General features: G+C 42.5%; 1 protein-coding gene across 1 annotated transcript in view; it reads left to right on the forward strand.

Moving 5' to 3' along the window:
* Window positions 1-15019, forward strand: part of LOC144932952 (unconventional myosin-Ic-like) — a 74617-nt gene that overhangs the window by 34450 nt on the left and 25148 nt on the right. The window contains exons 11-18 of the mRNA XM_078857351.1: window positions 36-103; window positions 957-1062; window positions 1505-1585; window positions 3086-3177; window positions 4620-4714; window positions 6128-6174; window positions 7491-7571; window positions 7735-7840. Of these exons, the coding sequence (XP_078713477.1) occupies window positions 36-103; window positions 957-1062; window positions 1505-1585; window positions 3086-3177; window positions 4620-4714; window positions 6128-6174; window positions 7491-7571; window positions 7735-7840 (676 nt within the window). The remainder of the gene's footprint in view (window positions 1-35; window positions 104-956; window positions 1063-1504; window positions 1586-3085; window positions 3178-4619; window positions 4715-6127; window positions 6175-7490; window positions 7572-7734; window positions 7841-15019) is intronic.

Here is a 15019-nt window from a genome sequence, read left to right on the forward strand (position 1 = left end):
TAAATGCAAAAAAATCTGACCTTGCGGTTTTGCAGGAAGGAGGGAGACATGCGGTCATTGGTTTTCTAGACATTTATGGATTCGAAGTGTTTCAACATAACAGGTGAATAATCCTTTCTTTAGATTTTGCACAATAATAACAATCGTCATCACAGACCTAAAGTGACATTGACAGACTTGTTCTATAAATACAGAATCTGTTTCGTAGAAATACAATCGGCTGGTCAATTTTTTGGAGGAAAGTGTCCAGAAAAGTGCTGTACGTACGATTTTAGCTGGGGGGGGCAGCCTTTATACCGTGCCCCCCTAAATAATATCTTTGATGAGCTACTTGGCTGGTGGACACAAGCCCCCCGTTCATGCATTCTCCAAAATACTACACAATTGTTCACATGTGTTTTCAAATGTTTCAGCAACAACAGCCCCCGGAGTCAAAAATAAATGCATCCGTACATTTTGCAGGAGTGGCTTGAAACTAAAACGTGTGGTTTGCTCAGTTTAAAGAATTTTGAAAGTAGTTTCCCATTCTCAAAACACATGACTACTAATTAGGTGTATGGCTTTGTCTTCATAGTGTATGTGTGGCTTGATAATGTGACGCACGGTATTTGTGCTTGTGTGTCATGCATAGCCAAAGTCACATTGATTTTAAAACTGATCCCTGAGGCGGTGCTCGTATCTTGTTGACAGCCCTCAACTGGTCGTGGAATTTCCATATTCCTATGGCTGGGGCATGTCTGTCCGTAGAACAACCACTCTTAACTTCGCCACAAAGTGGTGGTTATTTTATCGATCCTGGCGGGATGATGGGCTGAGTCAATCCAACCAGGATTTCATCTCGTAACCTTCTGATTGCGAGGCCGCTCACTTTTTTAAATCAGCTGCGTTATATTGTGGTTTAAGGGGCAATTAGTAAGCCAGCATTAATCTGCTTTATTGTCTGACCCTCTTTTAAGTTTTGAGCAGTTGTGTATTAACTACTGCAACGAGAAGCTTCAGCAACTTTTCATAACTCACACGCTGGGTACGGAGCAAGTCGAGTATGAGGCAGAGGGCATTGAGGTGAGAGACACATTTTTATCCATACTCTTAGGTTTTTCGGTAAAATCACGTAGGTAAAAAATTTATAAAAATAAATAATAGAAATAATAGAAATAAAATAATAAATGGTGATTTATTATTTTATTTCTATTATTATTTCTATTACTTAATATTATTTATTTTTTACCTACGTGATTTTAATAAAATAATAAATATTGCTTTTTTATTTTATTTCTATTATTATTTCTATTATTAATTATTATTGATTTTTTACCTACGTGATTTTACCGAAAAACCTAAGAGTGTGAATCCTTGCAGTCACGAAAGCTTCAAATCTAGAATACATTTTATCCAGTCAACGTGTTTTTTTTAAACCTCAACTCCACCTTTGATTCGTGATATTTTCCTTGTGTAGATAATAACAATGTTGATGATGTGCTCTCCGGTTTTGTGCGTGGTGAAGTGGGAGAGCATTTTATATTTCGACAACAAAATCATTTGTGACCTGGTGGAGCAGAAACACGAAGGCATCTTGGCCATTCTGGTAAGTGTCCTGGTGGTCTCCATTGGTCGATGTAGCCGGAAGTGCCCAACGGCTAAAGTGACTGCGATATGGCGATGTAAATAATTACAATATAAGCAATCATTGCAATCAATTAATTGTTAGACTTATTCCGCAGTAATTGACAGCATGGTGATTATTACGTCATGTTCGTAACTTGTGTGGTTAATGGACTGTTCCTCGTGTAACTGACGATACATGCGTTATAGGCATTGTAATCAGTAGAAGACCTAGGGGCAGGCTGATGTCTAGTGAACTCCAGGACGGCAACGCGACAACTGATACGATAACAACGTGAAATACAATTACAGTAATTTCTCATTTAACGTAGTAGATTACGTTCCTGAAAAGTGCCGTGTTAACTGAAAAACGCATTAATCCGAAACAATATCCCTATCGGAAGTAATGTCATGATAAAGTTTGGCAAGGTACGATGTTCACACACACACAGTAAGATGGCAGTACAGAGAACTGAGATGAGGGTACGCCGCCGCGTACTGTATCATTCCACGCGTATACGGGACCGTCCATAAATGACGTCACGCACCTAGGGAGGGCGGGGGGTCAGACATTTGTGACGATGTGTGACGAGGGGGGGGGGGAGTGAGAAATGTGACGTTACATCAAAATGCGCAACTTTTAATAAATATAGACAACACGTTCTACTTCATTAAATAGACTTTTTAATACATGTTTTCTCCTACAACATCAGAGTGCAGCACCACATTAAATACGCACTACAATGACAATAGTTTAAAGCGATTTGAAACATGTTTTATTTTGGGGGGGGGGGGGGCAGAGCTTTGTGACGTCATATTTGAGGGGGGGTCTGACTTTTTGTGACGCCGTGTGACGAAGGGGGGGGGGGTCAAAAATCGTCCAAAATCACGTGACGTCATTTATGGACGGCCCCTACCCAGAATTCCCATACCGCTCAGCCACGCAGCTCAAAAAAGTAGTATGTCGTTGACGGCTGATAGGCTGTGTTATAATGGTTTCGCGTTCCGCGTGAAAACGGTGCCCGTTCCGCATTGTGCGAAAAGTGTTACGTCGTAGAAGAACCGGGCTATAGCGAAAGTCCGTTGTGTGAACACGACGCGTTAAACGAGGATTTGCCGTACACAGTTCCGGGAAAGTTGATATTGTGATAATCGTCATATTGTGAAATTCGTTATCGAATTGTATCATGAAACAATTATATTCCAGCAACCCTACGAACAATTGCTTCAGGGTTAATCTCGTAATTTTTTGCACAATGTTCAACAGTTTCATCTGCCGCCACATTTACACGGGATGACAACACATTTAAGCGTTTATTTATCTGAGCTCATCTTGGCCGTGGGAGATGTCTCAAAATAATATGATGTTGATGACCTCACCTCTTGTAGCTAGACAATAAACCAGTGCTGCGGCAGCTTTTTCTAAATCTTGCACAATTGCTCTCGATGTATTTTCTAACGATGCAATATTCCTCTATCTAAGGATGAAGAATGCCTTCGCCCAGGAGAAGCTACTGACCTCAGCTTCTTGGAGAAACTAGAGGGGAGAATTGGAGGCCATCCCCACTTCTTAACGTAGGAAACTCATCCGATCTCAAAATTGATATATTGCATATTGCGCAGGATAACCCAAACAATATAGGGGTAGAGTGTGTGTGTAAGTCTGTGATAGTGGTATCTTTGTCACGCTTATGTGTTTATCTATTGCACAACAAACTATCGCATTTGATTGTTGAAACGAAAGGAACGTGAAACACAGCCACGAGGGCATGAGTTTCGAGAAATGGGATCGGCTCCCTATTTGGACCGGCTAAAACTCCGATATGCAATGCAGTCTTCGTATCGTCCCTGACCGACCCACCCACCCCTGTATACATCTATACTCTAAGAGAGTGATGACGTTTCAGGGGGTGACATTGAAATGTATATGTTCGACGTAGTTTGCCCGTTAAATGATTTTTGCCCACGTGTTTACGTCAATTGTGGTGTTGTTTTGAGGATGTGCTCCTTAAAGCTATTTATTGAGGTGCCATCGTGGTTCAGATGTCAAGAGCCCTGAGTTGGCATTGATTAAATCCTCGATTCTGGGCAGCCATCCCATGATTCAAACTGGGTTCTCAATGGTATTACGTTATGGATTGGTCTCTCCTGGTCACCAAAGACTGCACACAATAAGTATAACCCGTAAAAACAAAGTTTTTCACTATAAATCCTTTATATGCGTGGCAGCGAACTTAATATAAAGGATTTAAAAATATATTCGCCTGTGGCATGGGAAGCGAGGGCGCTACCAACTGCGCTACTCCGCCACGGCCTGTGGAGGGGTTACACTCTGGGCTCTTATACTGTGACGTTCAGCCAAAGCCATGAATGAGTTCTATTTGAATATATGTAAAATATTTTTTTTTGCCTAAAAAGTGTAAAATTTTGGGAATTTTTTTAATTGTCTTGCACAACGAGTCTGTGTGCAAAATGTCAGCTCGATTGGATCACGTGAAGTGGGTTAAAAAACGACCGAAAGATTTACACGGTCGTAAGCAAGCAAGCATGCAAGCAAGCAAGCACGCAAGCAAGCAAGCGAACTTAATATAAAGGATTTAAAAAAAACATCATCTTGTATTTGGTTTTGCACTTGATTTATCTAAATCAGAATAAGAATCTTTATGTTCGAGGAATCCGATGAGCTATGAAGCTCCAGCAGGGGTGGGTCAGAAAGTTACGATAAATAATATCAGAATCAAATTCCACTGCTGAGATTTTAAAATCAAAATGGTTTTTATTGATGTCGACCTCGACAATCTCAAAGCTTGTGAGAAGGCGTGCATGGTAAGAAGGTCACTTTAAGGATGTATAATAAATCCTTGGAGCTATTCCCTGAACGCACAAGCTCCATTGCTCTAAGATTTCTGAACTGAATCTTAACCTCACGTAACATAAGTGATCGAACAAATGGAATAAAATGGGGAAATGTCAGCATATGTGAGACAAAATTTGTTCGTTTATGCATTTACTTGCAGCCACAAACTTGGCGATCATAAGAACAGAAGAGAAATCAAACGAGATGAATTCCAACTGCGGCATTATGCTGGAGAGGTTAACTACAACGTGAAAGGTCAGACAAGCAGAGGTGTGGACTCGAGTCATGTGACTTGGACTCGAGTCAGACTCGAGTCATGAATTTGATGACTTGCGACTCGACTTGGACTTGCATAACAATGACTTTGTCCCACCTATGAGATGTGGACTCGAGTCATGTGACTTGGACTCGAGTCAGACTCGAGTCATGAATTTGATGACTTGCGACTCGACTTGGACTTGCATAACAATGACTTTGTCCCACCTCTGCAGACAAGTATACAAAAATAAGTACCGTACCATTTAAAAACTGTTGAATTAAAAATGTGGTACGTGAACGCCACTGTACATCGAATTACTTTATGTTACGTCACATCTTCGTGCTTATTCTACTGTGGTTATTGACAGACTGAACATGTCTTTACATTTACTTTATTTATCAAAAGCTTTTAGCAAATGCGTTAGAATGTATAGTTTATGAAATTAAATGCAGTTTAATTGCTAAATAAAATTAGCACACAAAGTTAATAATCATGAAAATTTATCGACATTGGAAAATTGGATGAAGGCCTGCTCATGCCATATGGTTAACAGGGGGTTGTTTTTACCATACTTCACCATGCTGGTCAGTGCAGGTGGGCAAAGGGGGCCCCTCGGCTGTATCACACATCACTCTCTTGTGATGTTAGCCCAGGCCGGATATCAAACTCAGGTCACTAAGTTCATAGGACAAAACCGGTAACCTCTTCGCCTCTGCCACAACGAGCTCTGGTTGGCACACAAGTTTATTAGCTTGCAGTGTAATGTTTTGTCAGTTTAACACGTAGGCTTTCGCGACCAATATTATTCATAATCAACGTTTTTGGGTTTAGATCACGTTATTTATAAATGTGTCGTAACCCTCCACCACCCGACACGGCCAATCAGTAAAAAAGTGTCACGTTGACAAAAGACAAATAGTTCACTGCTTTAGCCCACCGGTGTGTTGAAGCGTGAAACCACAACATTTACAATTTTACCATACTTCACCAACAATTTTTTTTGCAAATGTTGTGGTTTCACGCTTCAACACACCGGTGGGCTAAAGCAGTGAACTATTTGTCTTTTGTCAACGTGACACTTTTTTACTGATTGACCGTGTCGGGTGGTGGAGGGTTACGACACATTTATAAATAACGCGATCTAAACCCAAAAACGTTGATTATGAGTGTAATGTTTTATTTAGTTCACACCTAAAACAAGTATACAAAATAAATTGATATATTGTTCTGTATCGCCATCATCATTACCTTCGACAACCATTATCTATCAACTGCTGGATGATAGTCTCCCAATGCCAGTCTCTCGCAGCATTTCGATGTCATAATTCTTACTCATTGTCATTTTTAATGACAAACAGTAATTTGTTAGAAAACTGTATGCGTTGTAACTGATCATTCGTGTTTAACAGGATTCCTGGACAAAAATCAGGACCTACTCTTGAGAAACCTAAAGGAGGTTTGTTTTTTTAATGTCATTTTGTTTAAAACTTGGTTGTGCAAATTAATGTCTTCTTCATAGATGATTTGTAAGTCACACTTGTGCAGCACATGGCGAACAAAGGGGTGTCAGGTGTAAAGTGAATTATCAAAACATTTTCTGAGTCTGGGTAACCACATATTGTGCGTGATAAAACTATACTTTCACGGGTTATTGTTTTTAACATTTCGTCATGCACGTTAGTACACTTTGCGGTATCTATAATATTTTTTCGCAAGCAATGTTCTTACTGCAGTGTTCTTAATTGCTCGCCAATGTATACACCTTGGTGCCGGTTTGGTTAAAGGTGTATTGTGGATTTTTTAAATTATTATTTAAAAGGGAAGGTCACTGGGTAAGTAATCCGTACCACCTAATCCTGTTGTAAAAAAAAACATGAAACTGTAGTAAATGGAGGCCCCTTTTTTGTCATTACATCACAGCTAATTGTAACAGAATACACTTAATGGGTATTCATATTCTTTGGGTCTTTTGGTGAAGTCACATAGATAGGTTCAAAGAAAATAACAAATTAATAAAAAAACTACAACGTTTCGATTGCAACACAAGCGGCCGTCATCCCGATCGAAACGTCGTAGTTTTTTGTTATTTTCTTATTTTCTTTGAACCTATCTATGTGACCCAAAGAATATGAATTCCTGCAGTCGCGAAAGCTTTAAGTCAAGGTTTCATGGGTATTGTATTACTGACAATTTTCTGAAGTAATGGGAGTACTGGCTGTTATTTAATAATGCATTCAATTCATTAACTTGAGATTAGAGGGCAAACAAAAACGCAGTCGTTTAGTTGTCTGGAAAAATGTATTGTTTATAAAAATTGGGCAATCCTATGTGAAGTTAGTTAATTGGTAGTGGCCTTTTCCTGATTTCCATCAGTTTTAATGTCACTCTTCACAGAAGGCAAATGACTCAGTTTACTGATGGTGGGGATGTATGTATGTTGAACTTCTTTCGCATCGTACATAGCCAACCGAGATCATTTATGTGTATGTATTTATCGCAAGACTTAACGCAGTTCAGCACCTGAATATGACTATGCCCTAAGAGTGATACCAGTCAACCTTTGGGCTGAATATTTGGGAGCCTTAATAATCCAAAAATGGTTTAAAGATTGTTTTTAAGTTAAAGGCATTATATTCATAACCCTTCTGGAAAGACATTTACAATTTTACACCAGCCAGCCACGATCATCTGTATATGTTATTCGTGTCAACGATGTCAATAATTTCCATATGTGCATGTGTGTGTATGTATGTGTGCCTTCGCCACAATTAGGTCATGTGTGGAGCTGGAAATGTGATAATCAAGGAGTGCTTCTGCCCCCAAGAACTGAACGAGAAGAAATGGCCAGGAACTGTAAATACATAATTCAATTTTATAATCGAGCAAAAGTTATAGATGTTTGTTTACGCGAAGCACACTTGAACCAGTTCTGCACATTTTCATCTGACATATTTCATGGTAAATTTTGATAGCGGCATATCTGTGGGATGTTTTGAATGTTCTTTTTTCAAATTAGATTGGTGCCCAGTTTAAGAGCAGTCTGGGGAAACTCATGGAGATCCTGATGTCCAAAGACCCTTCCTACGTTCGCTGTATCAAACCCAACAATGAAAAACAAGCTGGTAGGTAAACGCCCACCCATTTCATTGCCTCATGTATATCTTTATCATAATACTGGGTAATTCAGTCAATTCAACGCCATTTTGTAATTCTATAACGTCTAATCGAACACGTGACTAATGTACCGTTTCATAGAGCACGCCCTGAAGGGGGTTCTCTTCCCTTAATGAGGACGTCCAGCGAGGAGATTGGAGCTATGAAATCAGTTTTTACTGGTAGGAAATCCTGGTTACACCAGCCCACAGGGGATTATTGTGTCCGTCCGTCGTGCAGGGAGGGGCTGGGTGGGGAGGGAGGGGCTGGGTGGGGAGGGGCTGGGTGGGGAGGGTGGGGCTGGGTTGGGAGGGTGGGGAGGGGCTGGGTGGGGAGGGGCTGGGTGGGGAGGGTGGGGCTGGGTGGGGGGTGGGAGGGGTGGAGCTGGGTGGGGAGGGGATGGTCACCCCGTGGTGCCCTTATAAAACTCAACGTTTAACCTACTCACGCCGGCTTGTGCCCGCCCTCACAGGCGGGCATATTTGCGGAATACACCACGCCGCCGTTGACCCTGGGCCATTGACCGAGCAACCCAACGTTCCTACCAGCTCCCTCCGCAGGAATGTGTTGTGCATGTGCCAGGTGTATTATCACATCACAGGATCGTGAGAGGTGGCGGCAGCGACTTGGGGGGAGGGCTTCATCCAGCAGTGGATTGACCGTGGTGGATGATGATGAAGGATCGGTGCAAGATACGCTTAATATGACAACGCGCGGGTCCGTGACACAATGACAGTTTTGAGTTGTTAACTGCTGCCCTAAGGCTTACCCCCCTGAACACTCTCAGCATTACAGAATCGTTTGACACATTGACCCACTGACTGCCTGCTCGGTGCATGAGGACAGTTGAATTGGCTGCGAAAATGCCGTTGCACAGTAGATTTTGGAGATTCACACTCCAAACCCACTCCACAACTTTCACCTTCCGCTCAACTTTGTTCATATCATCTAATTTCCCGAGCTTGCTCAGTAAAAAATTAAAACGCATGAACTATGATCTATCACAGATCTGATAGTGGTGTTTGTTGTTGGCCACTTGGCATTTTTGGGGCCTTTGGGCCTGGGGTAAGCAACTGCGTATTCATAAAATCGAAAGTCAATCTTCTGTCTGACATGCGGCGATGAGAATGATGTCAAGTTATAGTTGCCAACTATAGTGTAAACAAAACGGTGACGTGTGCTCTCCTTAATCGCAAGTGGAGTTGTTGTGGTAGCTCTTGTAATTGTTATTTATTCAACATGTTTTTGAAATGTTTCCTCAATTTTTACTCCAATTGTGCTATCAGCATCGAGTCGCGAGATGAATAATCCTTTCACCAGAGCAGAGCAACGCTTTATTTGTGTTACCATTTTTAACGTTAGAAGTTACATGATTACTTAGGTGGTGGTGAATTGATTAAAACACGCCTGTACAAGATCCTCAATTTCTCGCACGCGCGTGACAAAGTCAGCAAAATGTTTTCTGTTAAATATTTCCCGCCGTGGCGCATAGGGGCGATAGAAATTGAGACGATGCCAATTGAGTCGTGAATGTTGAACCCATTCTGCCTGTTCCGGTGTAGATTTCGCTCGGCTTTTCAGAGTAAAGTTGCCACCTGTCCTAATTTTCCCACGATCGTCCTCGATTCAAAAGCTAGGAAGTCTCCCCAGGACTATAAAAACCCTGGTTTTTGTCAGTTGCGTAATCATGTTGCGCAAACTCGAGACAATGTGGATCTCTCCTCTTCTGGTTTTCTGAGATATTCTTCTTCCCATGACATGTCCCGCTTATTAAATCCTTTATATTAAGTTCGCTTGCTTGCTTGCGTGCTTGCGTGCTTGCTTGCTTGCTTACGACCGTGCAAATCTTTCGGTCGTTTTTTAACCCACTTCCCGTGATCCAATCGAGCTGACATTTTGCACACAGACTCGTTGTGCGAGACAATTAATGTTCGTGAAAAATGTTTTAAAAATGTTTACACTTTTTAGGCAAAAAAAAAATATTTTGCATTTATTCAAATATAACTCATTCATGGCTTTGGCTGAACGTCACAGTGTAGGAGCCCAGAGCGTAACCTCTCCACAGGCCGTGGCAGAGTAGCGCAGTTGGTAGCGCCCTCGCTTCCCATGCCAAAGGTCGCGGGATTGATCCCCGCGTCCTCCACAGGCGAATATATTTTTAAATCCTTTATATTAAGTTCGCTTGCTTGCTTAGGACCGTGCAAATCTTTTGCTCGTTTTTTAACCCACTTCCCGTGATCCAATCGAGCTGACATTTTCCACACAGACTCGTTGTGTGTGACAATAAATTTTCGTGAAAATGTTTTCCAAAATTTTACACTGTTTAGGGAAAACAAATTAAATATTTAATTATCAATTGCTTAATACTGGCAGACAATCATCTGACCCATAGGTGGCAGCCATCTCTAGCCAGAGGACAAGAAGACTCTAGCCGCCACGCATATAAAGGATGTATAGTGAAAAACTTTGTTTTTACGGGTTTACTTGTTTTATGTCTCAGAGGTGACAACTCTATTCAATAGCAACTGCTGTTGACTTTAAATATTCACGTATTTCTCGCAAACATAGTAGCAACCATGGGCACGTTCAGAACATTTGTAGTGGCCAGTGGAACAAATGTGCGAACAGTGTTTGGAAATATCCATGGGCAGTAACGTGGCCCAGTGGCATCATGTTCGCTGCTCGTTGCAAAGTTTTGCGGTTCAATCCTGGCGGCCACCCTGGTTAATGCTGCAGTTGTTTAAACCGTAAAAAATATGCCGTCTAATTCATAGTGGACGTTAAATATCCCTCATGACGTGTGAAATGAGTAGGCCATTGTATATCGGTATCATGGTCCAAATTTGCTCAAGTTTTGAATTTGCCCTGTAAATTACTCAATTGGCAATACGCATAGCAATCATTGCCCCCTAATTGCAGACTAACGCACATGAGCAAGCCAGGTGCTGAATCACCTTCTGCCCCACAGTGACCACTGCCACTGGGGGTACCCCTTTCAGAAGTGTTGAAATTAGATATGAAGTAATTTGCTTATCTATATATATAAAATCGCAAATCTGTCTGTCTGTCCGTCTGTCTGTCTGTGTGTCTGTCTGTCTGTCTGTGTGTGTGTCTGTCTGTCTGTGTGTCGCCGGACCATACGCAGTTTCATTGGACGGCGGTTGCCCCTGGCAACGGGTAGCGACGCATTCGCTGCGGGGTGGACGCCATTTTTAATTCCCGTTAAAAATATGCGCACGCATTAACACGCGACTCTGAGGTAAATTCATCAAAGTTTCACGTCCTCTTCACTCCCCCCCCACCACAATGTGTGCAATTACTATTATAGGGTCGGTAGATAATAAAATTATAGCGATTAGACAGTATTATTGTAGCGCGGGGGGGGGGGGGGGTAACGGCCCCTGTACCCAGCCTCAGCCGGGTGGGCAATTTAGGCGAGGCCGGAGGCTCTGCACGGTACTAGGCCTCGACACCCCACCACACTATAGGCCGTACATATTACTGCACAGCGGCCCAGGAGATCGTGGCTGGGGGGGGGGCAGGGGTAGCAGCCCATCTGTGTATATATGTAAGGTTATTAAGAAATATATTTTTCACCCGGGCAACGGCCGGGTACTTATGCTAGTTGTGTGTAAAGCACTCTGAGACACTGCTGCGTAAGGGAGGGTGCTCTATCAAACACAACTCAATTATTATGCATTATTGTTGCATGACTATTACAGTGCACAATGTATGCAGACTGCTCAGTTGACAATGTGATGAAACAGCATCATGTTCGCAATTGAGCTTCCCCAAAGGACAACAACTGAACGAAAATTGTACTTACCGCCTCCATGAATATCAATTAGCATCATCACCCATTATGGGGGCTCTCTATCTCTCTTTTTATTTTTTTTAAAACGTATTTTGAGAATTGTGACAGATTAGTTTGACTTCATAATGAGACCGGTGGGACGTCATGTTGTATTTCTCCCTCTTCTCCGCTGTGACTGACAAAAGTGGAATATATTTCAGCAACTACAACGATTCCCAGCGACTCTTGCCATGCGAATGTTTCACAAGTGAAAGAAGAAGAATAATAATAATAATAAAAGTTTCTCGCTGGGTGGGGCAACACCTGTTTAATTTGTGGCAGTGTTGTGGTCGCAACCACAAGGACACCTGTGTCAAGATGCGGATTGAGCAGCCCTTGTGGCGATACGTTCAGCGGTATCGCAACACGTGTTGCATTTTCGGGACCGTCGAGATGCATTTGCTATTGATGTATCACGCCTACGCCTTTAGAGATTTGAAAATCGTTCAACCTGTGATGGTGTGTGTGTGCGTACAATGATACGGTGCGACGGTGTACGTTTTGACTCGCTGGAGACTGAGGTGTAGGCAGATATGCGTGACAAAAAGCGTTGGATTTGCCAACATCATATAGAAAGATCATGGTTACAGCATAAAACAAATACTGCAGTGCGTGTGTGGGCGGTTAATCGGTCAGGGCGGATGTGCGACGTTGTTCTGTATGCTATGTTTGTGTTTGCAGTATGATGTTGGCAACTTCATCGATAGTGTTACGACATGTTGTTATTTTTTTGTTACCAACTAGGGCGTTATTGGGAGCATAGGCAGAGTTTGGCTTCTATATTTGGGGGGTGGGGGACAGGGGGTTCGCTTTGACCCTCACATTAGTAATCATGGGTGCATATAATTGTATTTATTTATAATCTTCATTGTAAACTGCTCAAATTAAATTAATAAAAGTGTACAGTTTGTAAAGGTGTCCAGTTTGGGGGGAGGGGCGTTGCCGTGCCCCCCCCCCCCCCAAAAAAAAAAAAACTCCGCCCCGTGATTTGGAATCTACCGCTGGATACCCAAAGTATAATCAGGGATGCCTGGGGGAGGGGGGGTACATTGGGTACTGACGGGCATGGAAGCTCATGGAAAGGGGAGGGGGGTGGGGGCATTGGGGGGGTGGAGTTGTGGGGGGTGGGTGGATGCGTCACAACTAAATATATTCAGGTGCATAGTAACCGTCAAATAAGTCTCACTCTCAAGTTGATTTGTTTTACAATTTGAAAACCCAAGAGATCAGGATGAGTGTCATTTGCGAGAGTGACCTGTGTCAATATACAACAACAACATCACCATTGGAACCTCATTTGCCAGTAAAAAATATGATAATTGTTTTTTTTACCCTTCTATCTGGCAACAAAACTGACACCTTTTTTATTTTGACAGTGCATACATTATCAGAGTTATGTATTTTGTTTGCATTATCACTGCAGGTATTGTGGTCTATGCAAACATGATTCCTTGTAAAAAAAGGTGTCAGTTTTGTTGCCAGATAGAAGGGTAAAAAAAACAATTATCAACAACAACATCAACAACAAAAACATACCATTTAACTGGTAACCGGTATTGGACAGACGTTGCAATGCTGAAAAATTACCTGGAAATTACTCAATTGGGATGACACACAGCTATATCGCCCCCTATTGCGAAGACCTGGTAGGACACGCCCGACAAATATTATTGAGACTCACTGAGGTTTTGCTGGGCACACAAATACTCTTAAACAGGAGAACCCAGAGAAAAATCCACGCGACCACGGGGAGAGACACATGCAAGCTTAAAATATACAGCAGGCGTCAGGGTCAAAATCGAACCCACGACCTCCTGCACCCTGACCAATTTTATTTTCACCACTACGCTATCGTGTGTCTCCAGGCCCTTTTAAAGAGTTAATATGTAACTGTCGGTTACTGCCCTTTTTTGTGCAGCTCACCAAGTTCATCCCCATATAATAGAGTAGATACTTAAAAGGGGCCATTAAAAAAAAAACCAAAGTATCAACTAATTGGCATTAAAATAAATAACCAACAGCGCCTTTGACGCACAGAGCAAGGCACTGCGGGCAAGGGAGCAAGGCTGTTATGTGCCCCTTAGTTGCCCACAACAACATAAAGCGGCATGCGTGGGGCGGTCTCTATCTGCTCTATTCATGTTGCACCGCACTCTTGGGACGTTGACAAAGTTGTCCTTTGTGCTGACGTCTCTTTTGTTTCAACTGCTATCGTATTCTTTGGTTTGTGCTGCGCTTTACGATCCCTTTTGGCGCCCTAGGTCACTTTTGTTGCAAATGAGAATTGAGTTTGAGCGAAAGGACACTTGGACACTTGTCACGATAGCTTCGCTGCGGCGAGTGGGGAGGCATTTTGTCCACGTGGGTCACCGGGGGCCACGACACCGCCTTGTTTTGCTTCCAAACACGAAGAGATCCTTATTTTTTATGAAACTTGCACTTTGTCGCGTTTGAGATGTGGATTTTGGAGAAGGATGCCGAGATGAAAAGATGGACAGAAATGAAGAGCAAATTGGAGAGATCTGGAAAGGCATCAGTGAAAGAAGAATGGCAAATCGATGTCAGCGGAAGGAGTGAGATGAACCACATTGGACTCGTTCTGCGAGGGGGACGGTTCGTTGAAGAAGGAGGTCATGGAAGGCAGAACGGAACAGGAGAGGAATTGGAGCAAAGCTGGAGGACTGGGATGTCGGAGGAGTTTAAGGAAGGGTCACTTGTGGAAGTGAAGAGAAGGGCAGAGAACAGTGAAGGATGATTGATCATGGGTGGCAGCCAAAGGACCTGCCCTCAAGGCAGAGCACCAGAGGAAAATAAGGACACTTCATCCAGTCCGAAACGTAACATAACATGCAGGTCGTGAACTTTAACATGTGCAAGTATTGTTTTTTTTTTCAATTGTCTTTTTTCCCTCTGTGGTCATTAAGGTCCCCACCCACCACAAGCTCCTAATGAGCAGCCCCCACTGGGAAATAACAGTAATACAAATCTAATTGCAGTAGGGGGAGCAGTGGCATTGTGGTCAACACGCTGCGTGAAAGCATCCCCAGGTTCATAACAATTCCGTGAATGTATGGTGAACATCTACAGGCCCCCCACGCCCCCCCCCCTCGACGACCTCTCCTCACTTGTTCCTAACATTAATTGACTGGTCTGGTGAAATACGGTAACACAAATCTCTGCATGATATGCATCCCATTCTCTTTGGTTCGTTCGGTAAAAGTCACGTAGGTAGAAAAAAAAAATTATGCGATTATTTTTTGTTTTATTTTATTTTTATTTTATTTATTTTTATACC

The sequence above is a fragment of the Lampetra fluviatilis genome, chromosome 6 (assembly GCF_964198595.1).
Source record: "Lampetra fluviatilis chromosome 6, kcLamFluv1.1, whole genome shotgun sequence".
NCBI classification, from domain to species: Eukaryota; Metazoa; Chordata; class Hyperoartia; order Petromyzontiformes; family Petromyzontidae; genus Lampetra; species Lampetra fluviatilis.